Source organism: Scomber scombrus, chromosome 7 (genome assembly GCF_963691925.1).
Source record: "Scomber scombrus chromosome 7, fScoSco1.1, whole genome shotgun sequence".
NCBI lineage: Eukaryota > Metazoa > Chordata > Actinopteri > Scombriformes > Scombridae > Scomber > Scomber scombrus.
In genome coordinates, this window is record NC_084976.1 from 352,501 (window position 1) to 368,635 (window position 16,135).

Here is a 16,135-nt window from a genome sequence, read left to right on the forward strand (position 1 = left end):
TTAAGTTTAAAAGTAAAAAGGGATTCTTTTTTATTTTTCTAAAACTAAACACTTTATTTAAGAAGCACAATCAAAAGCTTTCTGTAATGCATTTTATTTTAAAATGCCTTCTTTATTTGATGATTATTTGAGAAAATGTATTTATCTTATTCTTTTTTTAAATGATTTTTTATTTATTTTAGTTCAGTGTAAATACTAATAAATGAATTCCATTGTATTTATTTGACAGTCTACAATCTAGCCACCTAGACACAGACGCTGATGGAACTACAATGCTACTTTGAGGTACTGAAAAATAACACAGACATTATGATGTTCCAGACCTTCCATTGAGCACATTTTCACAAATTGGACCTAAGTGAATTTGAATTGAATACCCCTGATAGCATAAGCAAGAGCATTGGTTGCAACAGTCCTACAGATTTTAAACTACTCTTTGTATTATATTCCTCTTTACTGGTATCATTCCTGGTTGGTTTTGTTTTTGTCTCTCGGGCACCGCCAAGTGCTGAGCAAGAGAAGGGCACCAAGCGTTAGGTGCTCCTCCACGACTTGCTGAAAGCACCCTGCAGTAGCAGCATGGTAATATTGCTCCTCTATCTTTCCTCTGCATCGTGTTTACCTAGCAACAAGCATCACCCGCGGCCGGCCATCCCATTGGTCACTTGAAAACGCACCGGGGACCAATGGCAGGGCTGTTGCCATGGTACAGTGTATAGTTGCCGGGTGGAATTTTGCTGCTAGGCACGTGAGTCTCAGAGTCTGCTTGCCTCCTCGCACTGCCGTTGTAATCTCCGCTGTCTGGTCGCTAGTATAACTGAACGTGATTTATTTGAAGCCAGTCAGAAACTCTAAATGTGAGGGGAAATATTAAAATGTTGCCACACATCCAGTAATATAATCATTAGTGCGTTGCAGAACCATCAACAGACACAGAAAATTGTTGCGGGAGTGGAAGAAGCAAAGCATTTTACAGCCTGTACAGAGCCACTGTTAAGAAGCTGCTTTTCTGCCTGTGTGATAGGCTATCCTGTATCACCCTAAGAATATGTATTAAAGCAGGATTTGAAGTTATAATGATTGTTACAAGTTATGTGAATGATGTTTAGTATTTTAAATTAAAGTCAAAACGAATAAAAATGAATAAATAACAGTAACTTTCTTAATAATGCAATTTTAATGTAAACATTTTCAGAATATAAAATATAAAGACAAAACTATACATTTTTATTCTGATGATTTATGTTGTAAACTTGAATCACAGAAGAGCTTTAAAGACATTATTATAGGCACAGATATTAAATAATTATATATTATATATATTATATTAAAGATTAACACTGTAACTACAGCTGTCCTGCGATAGTAAATATAATCCTAAATTTAAAGGCTATCCATTTTTAAATCAAAGTTTAACATTAGTTATTTAAGCAGTCTTTTTTCATATTAATTCCATTATATTATTTGAAATAATTTCTGTGAAAAATAACCTTTTTAAATGAAATTGTTAATAATTATAATAATAATAATATTGTTATTTTCTACTTTATTATCTATGATCTACTTTATTTTCAAGTTTTGTCTTTTTTGGGAGGTGGGGGTGGGGGGCATTTTTGCCCTTACTGGATAGAGGATAGTGAAATGGCAGACAGGGAACTGCAACAAAGGTCATTAGCTGGAATCGAATTGCAGTAACGTGGCATGTGCAGTAAACATTTAACTACTGGGTGTACTGAAGATTTCCAAAAGGTGCCAAAATGTTATTTCAATAATTTTTATAGTATAAATGTTCCAATAGCTTTTTTCCTACCACGAGGGTGTACTTTCACTCTTATCTGTTAGTGCCATATTTCAAAAATGGCATATTTTTGAATACTTTGTGATGACCTATTAATAATCATAGAGTAGTTGAGTAGGTCAGCCATTGTATGTGTCATTACTTTATGAATGTCTTGTGATGTGCATACACACACCAACACACATGCACATTGTCCTAGGTCACTTCTGGGAATATTACATAGACTTCAATTAATTTCCTGGAGACTCACCCTAACCATAACAACTGAAACAAAAAACAGCTTTTTACCCATACGTCACACGGCTTTTGTCCCCAGTTGGTCAAGTCGTTCCGGGTTAACTGTTCTTTAGTCTGAAATTTGTTTCAGAAAGTAGCCTATGACAGACACACACACACATGTTCACCTGTTGCTCATATGTCTGTAATGTTGAAACTTAGATAATTGTGGGTTTGCATAACAGGATGAGAGATGAAATCTGCTATACTCACTTTCCCTCCCTCAGTACAAACACACACATGTATATAGTACGGCTAGTGAAAAGTTGAGTGAGCATGGACTTAACTTCTGTCTCCTTGTCTGCCCATCCACCTTCTTGCATATTGTTGGTTGTGTGTCTGGTGTCATACTTGCCTCAGAATCAGTGTGCATCCACAGGTGAAATTATCTGTCACATTGACATTTTTAAGTCTGCAATGACTAAGGTCTAGGTCAGTTCAAGTTGCACCTAAATACACCATTTCCTACAACTGGACAGCAGTGCTGCTTTATATATTTTTATAGTGTCCACCTAGTTCCAATTGAGTGCCTTGTTTGAATTTGATCCCCAGTGTAGTATGTTCTATTTGGTATGTTGATAAAAAGATTATACTGCCAGGGTTATATTTTTTTATCTGCACATGTTGCTTGACTTAAGTCTATTTTAAGTTTTGGTAATAAAATGTAGCATTTGTAGAAAGACACTGTTTGAGCCCAAATCAACTGAACAGCCACTGACATAAGCACACAAAATACAGAACACCCCAGTATAGTACTTTTGATCAATTTCTCATGTTAGGAAAGAAATGTGATGAATTGATTTTTTAATATAATGAATGGGAGGTTATTTTTGTTTAAGGGTTGTTTGTAGGATCCTCAGACTGACACACTGATGTTCTCATCCATACTTATTGTGTTTTAAGAAAACCCTTCATCTGATCTGCTTGTTTTGTTCTCCTTTTAGTACAACCATCTCTCTTTCTGTAATGTATGTACAAAAATGTATCAGCTTAATTGTAATTCATCATTGCTCTTCTGTATTATCTGTAAATTCATTACATTTATAGTCTCACATCATTCATTCCATTTCATTTGGAGTATACCCCTTGGAGTACATTGGGGTTTGGGTGGCAATCACATGGAAAGAGCACCTTAAGTTGTGACACCTGGCAGCAGACCACTGAAACTGTGTGTGGCATGCACTTCTCCTCTTCAACATGCTTTATATTATCTTAGCTCCCACTCAGACTACAGATAAACCAGATATTTTGTGCTGGTTATAAGGCATTTTTGAAGCAGGCCGCCTGTAGTGATACATCTGTGTGTGAAATACACCTTAATGTGCATTGATTTTGCGTGGTAACACTGTATAATGTTGCTTCCTCCTTGTTTATGACTTATCTCTGAGAATTATCTTTTTAATACAAACTCTATAAATATAACAATTTGCTGTCTATTTTAGCTGTTACTGGTCAGCTGTTTATCAATGCGTCAATATCTGTTTAGATTTGAACCATAGGTTCTGGAGCCTGGAGTTTGAGTAGATTACCACGGAAAGCTCCAGGAACTAGAGCCAAAGGGACAGTATAGCCAAAATGCAGTAACTACACTGCTGATGCTTGCCCTGGAACGTAGCTCAGTTTTGCAACCTCAATAAAGTTGATAATAAATCAAAGATTTCTAAATTACACTTAGCTCATATCTTAACGATATTGCTGCTTGCTATATAGGGCTGTTTGTATTAGTGTTATATATCTCATACTATATCAGCTCAAAATAACAAAAACAATATGGACTGCTTAAAGCAAAAAACATTAAAGGGATTCATAGTTCAAATCAATATAGAAATGATAGGGTGTGGTATTTAAGTAAAAGCAATAAACAATCAGTTCAGTAGGCTACTATTCTCCAAACTTCCAGTGGTACACACCTTTGCACAGTAGGCCTAGGTAATTACAGTGGGCTTTTCATCATTAGTTTTTGTAATATATTACTGACATAAATCTGCACAGGTTGAAGATTAAATCACACCAAAGAGATTCAAGTTCATCTGACAAACATTTCTCAGTGTGCTTCAGGGTGAGTTTTCCTTTAAACTGAAGGAGCTATCAGCTGGTTTCTGACACTGCTGAGCTGTTCCCAGGCAGTATTGTGCCTGATTTAGCCAGAATGCTCGGATAGCAACAGTAACAACTTTTAGCTTTGGCTGGTTTGTGAGGGGAAGTCACACATCTCAGCTGTGGAGTCACTCAGTGTCCATGTGCTCATGGAGGCCCTTTGCTCTGCTCTCTTCTCCTCTCCTCTCCTCTCCCCTCCCCTCCCCTCCCCGGCGGTATCTCCACCCCCTACCCCTCGGCCTCGCCCTCCCTCTTTCCATTTCTACCTGACATCTTCAAACTATTTCCGCGTCATTCCTGCCTCGCGCCGTTTGAAGAGACACTGGGAAACTAAGCCGACCGCTCCTCCCACAGACCCTTCCGCTACCCAATTACAGCCAGGGACGACACTTTAGGTAGCCAATAGCGTTGCAGCTGCCAAGGCGTCGGGTAGCAACAGAGCTTGTAGAGGGTGCGTGCTGAGTGAGGGTTGAGGCAGCTTTTACACGAGTGCAGAGAAGTTGAATTTTAGAAGGCTGAATGGAAAAAGAGCACTTTTATGTTACAAAGTAGTAATAATCACACCTAGATGTCCGGTGATTTTAAGTGCAGGTCTGTCACATTAGACAAAGTCACAAGAATTATATTTTAAGCTGCTATAATCAGAGTTATTGTCTTGGAATGTATCATCCTAACTCTTTATTGAAATACAGCAGTTTTAGCTATGGACCAGTCTATATCTTAAGATACATCTGTTATACAAAGTACACATGCATATTTAAGCAGTTTTATTTAGGTCTCGGTCTCTGCTTCTCTTTCTCCATTACCCCCCCCCCCCCCCCCCCCCCCTCCCCGTCCTCATAAACATTGCACAATAAGCTGTGTGGAAGATGTAGCCTATATTTATTAAGATCCTTAACTATATCTAATTTACAATTAAACACTTGAATTTTTAAACCTTTAAGAAAATATTTCCAATATATTTCCTAATGTGAATCTGTTAAGATTCAGATAAATGATTCAACTAATAACAATTGTCAACCTAGTAGCAAGTGGTTTTAAGTCTGTTGTCTGTCGGATGTTTGTCCTTAAAGTTGTAATATGGTTTGAGTAAAGGTTGTCTATGCATGTGTGTATATAAAGTTCCAGTATATATATCCCGCTGTTACTATAAATGGACAGGACAGGAGAGGTCTGCTCGGAACAGACTACTGTGGTCAGAGGGAAGGTTACTGTCCCGCTAACTAACTTTGGTTGTATTGTTGATAATGTCCCACAAAATCAGTCAGATTTTGAGTGGGGGTTGATGTGATACTCCTCGTGACATGTCACTAATATCAAGTCCCCGTCCTGCATGTGTCTCTCTTTTCGTTTTAGCAGCAATATGTGAGGCTGCGCCAGACAGGCGAGCTCCGACCCCTTCCACAGGCACATGGTATAGTCCCGATCTCAGGGTGGGGAGCAGTGTGGGAGAGGAGCAGAGATTCCGTTTAACGGAGAAGCACTGAGGGAAACGGGCGAGAAACATGAGTCGAAATCGCCCAGGTGAGGGTTTCCACCTTGAAGGAATAAAAAATCTCTCTTAATTCTGAGAAGGACGAGACAAGCAAAGGAGAACATTAAGTTTGAAAAACGGAGCAAATCCGAGGCGTCTGACAGCAAGCTCAGGAACTTCACTGGATTTGGTTTTTATAGTTCACTCTGAGACGAATCAGAATTTCTGGTTCGTTTCCGTTCACTCGTTGTTTTGCTGTTACTTCAATGTGATTACCTCAAATACTGACTTCTTCCTGGATCGAGTTGTGCTCTGGTAAACATTAGACCGTATCGGAGATGGGAAGTATAATGCAGGCCGTGAGCTGCTTATTCTTTAATACGAGAAAGCATTTGGCATCGAAACCCAGATACTGGATCTAAACTTTTGTTTCCCATTTTCTTGCCGGTTCTACCCCCATAGGAAAGAGGTGTGTGACTGATGTACAGTGTCCCTGCTTGTAATGGTACGTCACTTTGTTCTGCAAACACTGTTGTTGGCCCGCAAGTGTGGATATTAAGTTAGAGGAACTTTCTTTGGAACTACACGTCTATATGAAATCAACACGTTTAAGTTGACTGGTTTGTTTACCTCTGCTTGTGCAACTGCTTGTTGTCACAGAGGCCTCTTGTATAGTGTATGTGGATTACATCATTGTCTGACTTCTTAAGCAGGCTCCTTTTCACCCTGGTAGAAGCCAGCCACCTTCTGCTGTAGGCGGGTGAAGGGGAGCAGAGTGACCAACACAAAGCCTCCGTGGAGCTCTGGTTTTACAGGCTCCGTGACATTGCCAGTGGGTGGCTGTGTGTGTCACTGGATTAATCTGAGAGATAACATCACTCTACACTGCCCTACTCTGTCTGGTCCCCCAAGAAAGCGCCAGTAATTGGACCTATTTTTAGAGGAAGGGATGGGGTAAAAGCAGGCAGCTGGAAACCCAACTCCCCTCCACCTCCTTCTCTTCCACCCCTCCCACACACCAAGTTCAGGCCACCTGGCAGTATGCTGGGCAAGCTTGGTTAGCATAGAAGTGATTTACAACTAGTTAATGTGTAAAAAGTATTCTGGAGGAATAACGAAAGTTGGATAAACTTATCCTGCAGAAAATATAAGATTTGTTGGACAATGGAGTCTTACTAGCCTGGGAATACTGGCTGTACTGGATTCTACTGGTAAATGCTTCACTGGACACACAAACCCTGTCCTGGATTACAACAAAGATGTCTGAAGAACTACTGGCTGTATACTTTGGGTTAAACCTGCCCTGGACTATGTGAACCTAAGCAAGTAGAGTCTCTGTGATTACCCTTGGACATTTATCTCACTCATTTACTGAGAGTAGCCACTTGTTAACATACTGGAATAATAGAAAGGCCTTCTTTTGACTACCCAAAATATCACTCACCAGCAATCTGGAGCAGGACAAACCTCCAGCACACTGAAAGAATGCATGAAACTGCAGAAACTAAGGTAACAAAAAGCTAACCTGACTAACCAAATATTCTACTACCCCCATTCCCCAACCCACAGAGGAACAGAATATATATGTAGAATGAGAGCTCTATATCTATAGTGTAACTCAACAGAATACAGAGTTTACATCCTTTATATTTTTACTTCAGAGAGACAAGCTGCCTGTACACCAGTTGGTTGCCTTAGAAACCACAGTAACAAAAAAAGAAAGAAAGAAACAAGCCAGAGAAGACGGTGCCTTTTGATTGGTTGGTTGGTTTCCCACCATTTCAAGATTTATTGATTTAGTTGGGTGTAAACTGTGAACTCTGGGATTGAAAACACGCCCGATGACGTTAACCTGACCCCCACAAGCGTCGACCACCTGTCAGTGTCTTGATTGACAGTATTTCCCTTCTGGATTGACCAATTGCCAAGCATTTCCATGGTGATCACATCATCATCTGGGGAGGACAAGACAGTGCCCTCTTGCAGGATGGTCCAGTCAGAACCCTGGATTACTTCTGCCCTTCTTCGCAAGAACAAGAGTCAGTATACACACACTAAAACAAACACATGCACACACAATCCCACTGATAAAAAAAGTTATCTTTGAATTTACTGTCTTATTAGTGTGTGTGTGGGCTTTCAGGGTGTGTGTGAATGTGTTATAATAGCTGTCCACAATTTTACAAAAGTCACTTATAGAGGTTATAGAGTTTGATGTGTTTTCGTGAATTTGCAGCAGCTACATGTTGCAGTGGTGCTGTGTGTGTCAATATGCCATTGTGTTTTTAATGCATGTGTGGCTCCCATACATGCAATGTTGTTGCAACCAGAACCAGAACAGTCAGAAGCCTGGCTGCTCTTGGTCTGAATAGGCCCATGCCCCTTTACTGTTAGTGTTACCTGAAGCCTTTTTTGTCACAGTACAACAGGAAGTCAGACAATTTGCCAGTTGTGGTCAGTCAGACAGGGATACTGAGCACAGGGATGCTGTCCGTGTTGAACAGTCATTATTTTAGTATAACTGACTGCCATTATTCCTGCTCTTGTTCACAGTATTAATCTATGCCAGTGACCTCCAACCAGTGGGTCATGGTCCATTAGTGATCTGCAGGTCCATTCTGAGTTGGTTGTTAGCATGTGGATCAACTTTGTTAAAAAAAACTTTATTTTGAAGTGTAATACATTTCCAAAACAACTTTTTTTATTAGTAGTACTATCAGTGCTGGCTCTGCTGATCATGTGATCGTTGGTTTTACATGACTGAACACAAAAAAGGAAGAAATGTAACTGTTGAATTACCTTGTTCTTTTTATCAGGATATTTACATGCTGTAAATGCTGTACTTGTATTTAAAGCCAGAATAAGCCTTAACCATAACACTGAAATATAATTGAAAGGGCAACACAGTTAGAACTGTCTACTCACAGCTAAAAGGTATTGGTTTTTCATATCGACAGACAGGCTGAATAGATGGATGCCAGTAAAACTGAATGGTATTACGTTTTCTATAATAAAATGATGACAGATGTTCATGTGACTTGAAGGTATTGTGATTCTGGTTGTTTTTGAGAGAAAACAAAAGGACAAGTGATAAGACATCCTTGATGTATTGTTCCATTCTGGCCATAATTTCTTTACTTAACTGGACTTTGCTTTGAAAAGACATGTCAGTTTTGATAGATTTATGTCAGTGTGTTTTGTTGTGTTATGGGAATGAAAGAAAATACAAAGAAAAACAGCTGCAAAACAATACAGAGTTTAATGGTGTGCTCAGTGGTTATTTGTGAATGTACATTGGAGAGCCAAAACCCTGCCTTGTCCTCATTTACCTCAGTGGAAAACAGATGTGTCATTATGTCTATTGCTGTTTAAAGTACTTGTTAATGTTTCAAGGCAGAATGTTTCTAATAGCCCTTGCATGTCTGAGTTAGTTAGCCACTGCAACATCCATGCAGAGCTTGTTCTTGGGCTGCAAAGGCTCCATTATGTGACAAATGTGGCATTGGTGGTAACACCTGTACACATGCACTACTCTCCATATAATTGACAGCAGCCAGGGCGCCCCTGTGTAGAAGTTAAGTCAACAACCATGAACCACAATGTCCCTGGTACAAATCCATCCGTGGACGTTTGTTCCACCTAATTTCCTGTCATTTCTCTACTGTTGCTATCTAATAAAGATATAACATGTTCCCAATAATAATGATCATGATAATAACAATAAGAATAATTGATTCAACTGCATCTATGTCTATGAGCTTAGTTTCATCCATGATTTTGAAACTGCAGGCTGTGTGAGTATGTGCGATCATTGTTATGGCACAGGCTGTATGCAAATGCTCATATTAAGGCTGAACGTTTCTTCACATTGTCTTGTGGAGAGCAGTTGATCAACAGAGATTGACATGTGTGTTATATAATGTACTGTCAAGGTTTAATTGTCAGTTGAATGTGCTGTAGTTCGTGGTTTTCATGTTGATCTATGTACAGGCCCACTGATTGTGTGGATTCCCTACAGTCACTGTAGGATCCCCCATGTCCAGGCTATGTCCAGCTTTCCCTTAATTGCACTGTTGATCACTTATTACTTACTTTTCTCTTTGCTTATCAGTTTCATTCACTTTGAATTTTTTAATGGAGCTTGTATCAGTGTCACTCTGGTTAAACAGCTAGGTAAAAGCACATTCATCAAAATTCAATAATTACATGAAAAAAAACGTGTTAAAAGTAAATCTATATATATATATATATATATATATATATATATATATATATATATATATATATATATATATATATATATATACACACACATACAGTACCAGTCAAATGTTTGGACACACTTTCTCGTTCAAATGAATGGGAAAGTGTTTCCAAATGTTTGGGTATTCTGTATATATATTTTCTATATATACATCCCATCAAGCTGGATATTTAGTTGATCTGTTCAGCCTTGGTTTGTGATGTTAAGACAACTGTAAAACTTTGAACATGTAATGAAGATTAATGACTGCTGTTCTATGGGCATACAGAAAGCAGAGTAGGCTGTTCAGTGTGGTTTGCAAAGTTTGTATCTGTACAAAATACTAGTACTCATGAGTAGCCTTTCCCATGTATTACACATGTTGGAAGTGATGGTGTGTCTGCCCTCATGTCAGGACGGTATAAATGTACCTGAAGCTCTGGTGTTGGTAAATACTATTAAACGGGGAGCTCTGTTTACAAGGAGCTTGGACCACGTGGTTATCAAATTGACATGGCAGAACGGGATGTCAGGATTTGTTTTAAGTGATTTAAACTAGGAGTCGACTGATTATCGGCCTGGCCTATTATTGGGCCCGAGATTCAGCATTTTTACGATGATTGGAATTTTATCAAATCCGATTGCTGATATGCGCTGCTCTGGCTCTGATGTAGCCATAGAAGGCTGTGCATGCTGCTTTGTGACCATAGACTGTATATAAGAAATGGACGTAACATCCATGACGTCACCCATTGGTTTGTGGACTGCTGCTCGGAAGCCAATAGTATCGGATCTGAGCAGCGCCATCTTGAAAATTTCCAGTGCATGCCGGGAAAACTAAAAACACGGATTCTACTTATATGGGCATCAGGAGGGGCATGAGGCGTGCTCCTGAACCAATCATCCTGTCAAACACGACGTAGCCACGCCCTAATGCATACCCTGCTTTATCGTCAAATATAAAATCAGGGAGGCCAAAATTTCACAAATGAACATCATACTGCATTGAAGAAGGCTTTAAACTAGCGATTGAGACCATAAACACATTTTGAAAACGTTTACTGAGGTTAGAAATCAAGTGAGAAGTTGGTGAATTCTCCATTGACTTGTATAGAGACGGAAGTCCTTTAGACACCAAAACAGTCGCCCCCTGGTGGCCTTTTGATAGAATGCAGTTACTTCAGCGTTGGCATCATTTCAGAGGAGCGGAACTCCCTGCCTGTTTGTGACAAGTAAAAATACTTGTTTTGCAGAAATTTGGGCTGTAACTGATATATTAGATAAATGTAACAAAGTGCATTATAAATATTGATAAATCAATGCACAAGCAGGGTTAGGGTAGTTGCTTGAGGTGGAGCTAGTTTGAACTGATTTGTGAGAGATAAAAGTTAGTTCTGCTACATAAAATTGAATGTGGATTAATTTTGATGAAGAACTTTTCTTTCATCTTGAAACATGACAAATAAATACAGACATAAATACACAACTCAAAAAAGTTTACCACTGGTTTAATCTTCAACAATTTGTTGTAATTTATAAACTCATCATTATTTTATTTTCTGTAAAATCAAATAAAAAATTAAAAGCTGTCACATTAATGGAGTAGAGTAGAAAATACAATATTTCCCTCTGAAATGTTATATTGAAAAGAGAAAATTATGAGGTCATTGATGGTTAACTTTCCAGTATGTATTTGTCAAACTATTGTGAAAACACTGCTTGACTCCAAGTATGCACCACTGTCTGCTCAGCTGTAATGCATACTCTGCCATGTGCTGCAGATTGTATATGTAGTAGTAGAGTATTGTAAACAAGGAGTTGAACCATGCTCTGCTGGATAAAGTCCATTTGTAAATCACCCAAAACATATTTTTCTCCATTAAATGTTCTTTTAAAAAAGTTTTCTTACCAGCACATATTGGAATACGTATACACTGATGCAATACATAGGTGATAGGGATATATCGGTCGATAAATTGGTCGGGCTCAGATGACATACCACATGACTGCAAAGTTAAATGCCACCCACAGACCTTCGTCATACCCCTCCACCCATGTTTTCTGTCCCTCTGCACTTTTAAGTATCAAATAATACTAGTAATAATAATAGTATAAAAAATGCCAAAAGCTAAATATTTACAAAAAACAAAACAACACATCACATTCACCTTCATCTGGAAATGCTATGTATAGCACTGTAGATATATACAATTCTATTTTTTGGTCGAGTGGTTAGAGTGCATGCCACATAATCGCAGCATCCCTGGTTCGAATACTATGCTGCAGGTCATTCCCCTCTCTCTCTTCCTGTATCCTGTCAGCCTCTCTTCCAGTTACCATCTGAATGAAATCGTCTATATGAGCTGGAACCTCTAGATACATACCTATGTTGCCCTCTTTAGTCATTATTAGTATCCCTCACTTAATTATCACTGGTCTTCGTTGTAGTTTTTGTTTTATTTGTTCCATGGGTCCTTCACAATCAGTATTGGTCTGCGTTCTGTCACTCATTTGACTAATTCTATAAAATATATAACTTTTATTGTATCGTTGACATCTTTTGACTGTGGAAAACAGCAGCATTTCTGAAGATTAAATGTTGCTTCCCTTACCATCACATCTCAAAACTACTGTGCTTAGAGTTACCAACAATCTTTTAACGTGTTAAATGTGCTACTTAACTTAATGCAGCCTTTGGAAGACCACATTGCAGCACTCTCTTTGACAAACTGAACCATTAGGGCAGTTTTATTGTACACAGGATGAAATAAGTCAGAAAAAAAGTTTTGCCTTTGTTCACAAATATGTCCTCCTTTTTGTAGTCATGTATGATGTTCCCCAAGGGTCAATTTTGGGACATTGTATTCCCTAAAAAAAAGGTATTATTTTTTGTGTCACTTCAGTGACACTCAGTTGTAGCTCCCTGTTACTGACCTCAGTATGACGAGGTCTATACATCATTGATTGATTAATGTGAAAACCTTAATGTCAACAAATGTCTTTAAAGCTGCAGTTGGTAAGTCTTATAAAAGTAACTTTTTGTCATATTTGATAAGACTGTCACTATGTAAAGACAGCATTACATGAAACTAGTAATCTGTAAAAAAAAAAAAAAAAAAAAACCAGGCTCATTTAACCCCATCTACTGCTCCTACTGCAAATTGCCAGAATCAACCATGATCAGACAAAAAGAACCAATCAGAGCCAGGATTGTGTCTGATGGAGTGTCTGACAGCTGTCAATCACTGCTCACGCACACAGCCCCCTCCCCCTTCCTCCTCAGCTCAGGAGAGCGGCTTCAGGAGCGTAGAGAAAGTAATGGCGCAGCAACAACCATCAGCGAGGACAATGAAGATAAATCGTCCAAATCATTTTTATTTTAAAAGTTAACTGCATTAATTAATTAATTAATTAAATAATTAGTAACCATCTTACAGTCACCTACCTGTATGAGAATAACACATTGAGGTAGCTCTCCAGCAGTAGAGGAGAGCTCTGCATCGCTCCAGCAGTGGAAAGCAGCCTCTCTGCTGCACCATTAGGTCCAGGGAAAGCTGTCACTGTCCAACACAACATACAAAGTTCAGAGTATATTTCTTGCAAAGGTTAGGTTTAGTCATTAAATCAAAACACGTTTGCAACCACTGCCATTTTTAAGATGAATTACAAAATAACTGTAGCTTGTGCACACTGTAGACTGCCCAAGTACTGCACTGTCTTTGCAGTTGCGTTCCGCTATTTTCGTTCCGTCAACATTTCATACCGTACTGTTCAACAAACCATATGAGTCCCCACTGTGTGCAGAGCTTGCGATCTTAAGGCCTTCATCCAGGATTAAGACTTAGAAGCCCTAGCCTTTGTCTTCAGAACATCATTTTATCAGAAAGAGTATCTTGATGTCATTTAATTTTAATTATTACTGCCTTCAATCTCTTCCCGTGAAGCACTTTGAAAAGTTCTTTAAATTGAAGACATCATTATCCGCGCTTATCAGTGTTTTTATCTCATCCTCATCAGTTAAGGGGTGCATTGACTGGGATTCAGACCTTGACCAGCCCGTTACCAGGCACTACTCAGCCAGTTGTCATCCATCACACATTTATTTAGAACTGTATAACACACATGCGGATGTGTGTTCTCTAGTGTACTTTTGCCCATTGTTGGATGTTTGCTTCTGTAATAGTGACTGTTTTTTGCAATCTATCAGCAGAAATATACTGAGTGATTATTCCTTTGTGTCATTTGCCAGTCATTGATCAATTGATATGTGTCTACACTGCTGGGACTATAGTTACGTTTTTGTCTAGCTGATCTTACGAGAGCATTACTTTTGTCTCTTTTGTATTGGAGATAGGCTTGCCTGGTTCATCTCAGCCTTACCCTGTCAAGATAGCATTTAACCATCTATCTAACTATGTAACATCTTTGTATGTGTGTTTGTATCTATGGTTGCTCTTATTCTGTGTATGTATACACGTGATGTCTCTCAAGATCCTGGCCCAAAGTTGTACCTGGCTCAATTTTTGTCACAAAATAATGTGATGCCATCCAGCAAACCACTGTGTCGACCAATCACATACATGCAAGCTCACATTCCTGGTGGTTTACTTTGTAACGTGGATGCCGTATTATTAAACATTTTACATCGCAATCGTCACAACAAAAGTAAAATAGTGACAATTTCCAGAGTTGTAGAATCCTGTCTGAGTATTATAAACGACTGCAATGTGCTCTAGTCTCTAAACACTTTAAGCCCCCTGTGCTGTTGTAACTCGTGGCTGTTTGCTGTCTGAATCCCTGCTACTGACAAGTAGCCAAACATCACTTGTCCCAATTTGTGTACTCTGATATTGCAGAGTACATAAAATGTTGTAAAAGTGTAATTATTATGTGTGTAATGGTCCTAATGGCTGGCAATATATAGGTTAGAGATACGCACAGGGAGATGCTCATACTGCCGCTGCAACTGAAACCTACCATGCTGCATTTGTCGTCATGCTTGCACAGTTAAAATAGGGCCTTAACAGTCTACAGCCATGCCTGTGGTTCTGTGAGATGGTACGTAGGCAAAGTGGTACTCTGAGCTCAAAGCTATTGTCAACATGCTAACATGCTCACAATGACAATGCTAGCATATGGGTCTATAGCAGGTAATGCTGCACTGTGCGACATGTTCCTTCACCGTGAAGAGTTAGTTTAGAAACGACTGCAAAGTGTAATAACAGTGATTACGAGCATCATTGAGCATGTTCTGCTGACATTGTTTTGCTAGCTAGTTGTGCTACATATCACAACCTCTTGACTTAACTACATTGTACATTATAAAGATCTTTGTCAGACTACAGACTTAATGTAACAATGCTGTGTCACCATTCATTCCTACTAGAATAACACAATGAAAGGCAATGCAGGCTCAACAGTGGACTGATCCTGCTGCTGCTGTTACCCGAGCAAGTCACGATCAAAAATGAAAACTAGTCAGTAATAAGCTAAATTCCTTTTAATTATACAAAAATAACATTTTCACAATGTGTTTAGTTACACATGGTAAATCATGGTTTGGAGGTTTAGACATGTGCTGCTTATATTGGGAGAAGGATGCTGAAGACGGAGCTGCCAGGCAAGAGGAAAAGAGGAAGGCCAAAGAGGTTTATGGATATAGTGAGGGAAGACATGCAGGTGGTTGGTACGACAGAAGATGCAGAGGACGGGAATAGATGGAAATGGATTATTCGCTGTGGTTACCCCTAATAGGAATAGCTGAAAGAAGAAGACGCATGGTAAATCATACATTTCTTCACCTTGGAGTCACTGGAGTTACATAAGATTAAGCTGACTACTAGCCAGTTGTTTTGCTATCTGTATTCCCATCTTTCTTTCTCTTACAGTAATATTACAAGGTTTTGGTTGTAGGTTTTGGTACTGTGATTTGAGCCTTGTGGACAACCAGAGCTGTAACTGAGCAGGGATGCAGTATACCCAGGGCAATTGTGATCAATTACAGTGAGGATAAAATTAAAAGTACTTTACAGTCTTCATATCATTCTGGTGAATTTGCGATAACTAAATTCAATTGTTGAATTAATTTCTAGTTTGAGCATTCATTTTAAGGGCGTGTTTGTTTGTGAGGCTGGTATTGGTACTGGTGGTATTTAAATTTTGCCCAATGTTGTGTTTCATCCTCTAGCAAATTGTGAGCAGGAAGCATTAGTTTGTGACTGTTGTGTATGTTCTTATGCTGACTGGA

The 16,135-nt window shown here is 38.9% G+C and overlaps 1 protein-coding gene across 2 annotated transcripts in view; it reads left to right on the plus strand.

Moving 5' to 3' along the window:
• Nucleotides 1-16,135, plus strand: part of dyrk1b (dual-specificity tyrosine-(Y)-phosphorylation regulated kinase 1B) — an 82,943-nt gene that overhangs the window by 40,365 nt on the left and 26,443 nt on the right. Inside the window, exon 1 of one of the 2 annotated variants that reach the window (XM_062422289.1) lies at nucleotides 5,629-7,684. The exons of the other annotated variant lie outside the window; for it this stretch is intronic. Within the exon in view, the coding sequence (XP_062278273.1) occupies nucleotides 7,582-7,684 (103 nt within the window). The 5' untranslated portion in view covers nucleotides 5,629-7,581. Of the gene's footprint in view, nucleotides 1-5,628; nucleotides 7,685-16,135 lie in introns of those variants that run through there. 2 annotated transcript variants of the gene reach the window in all.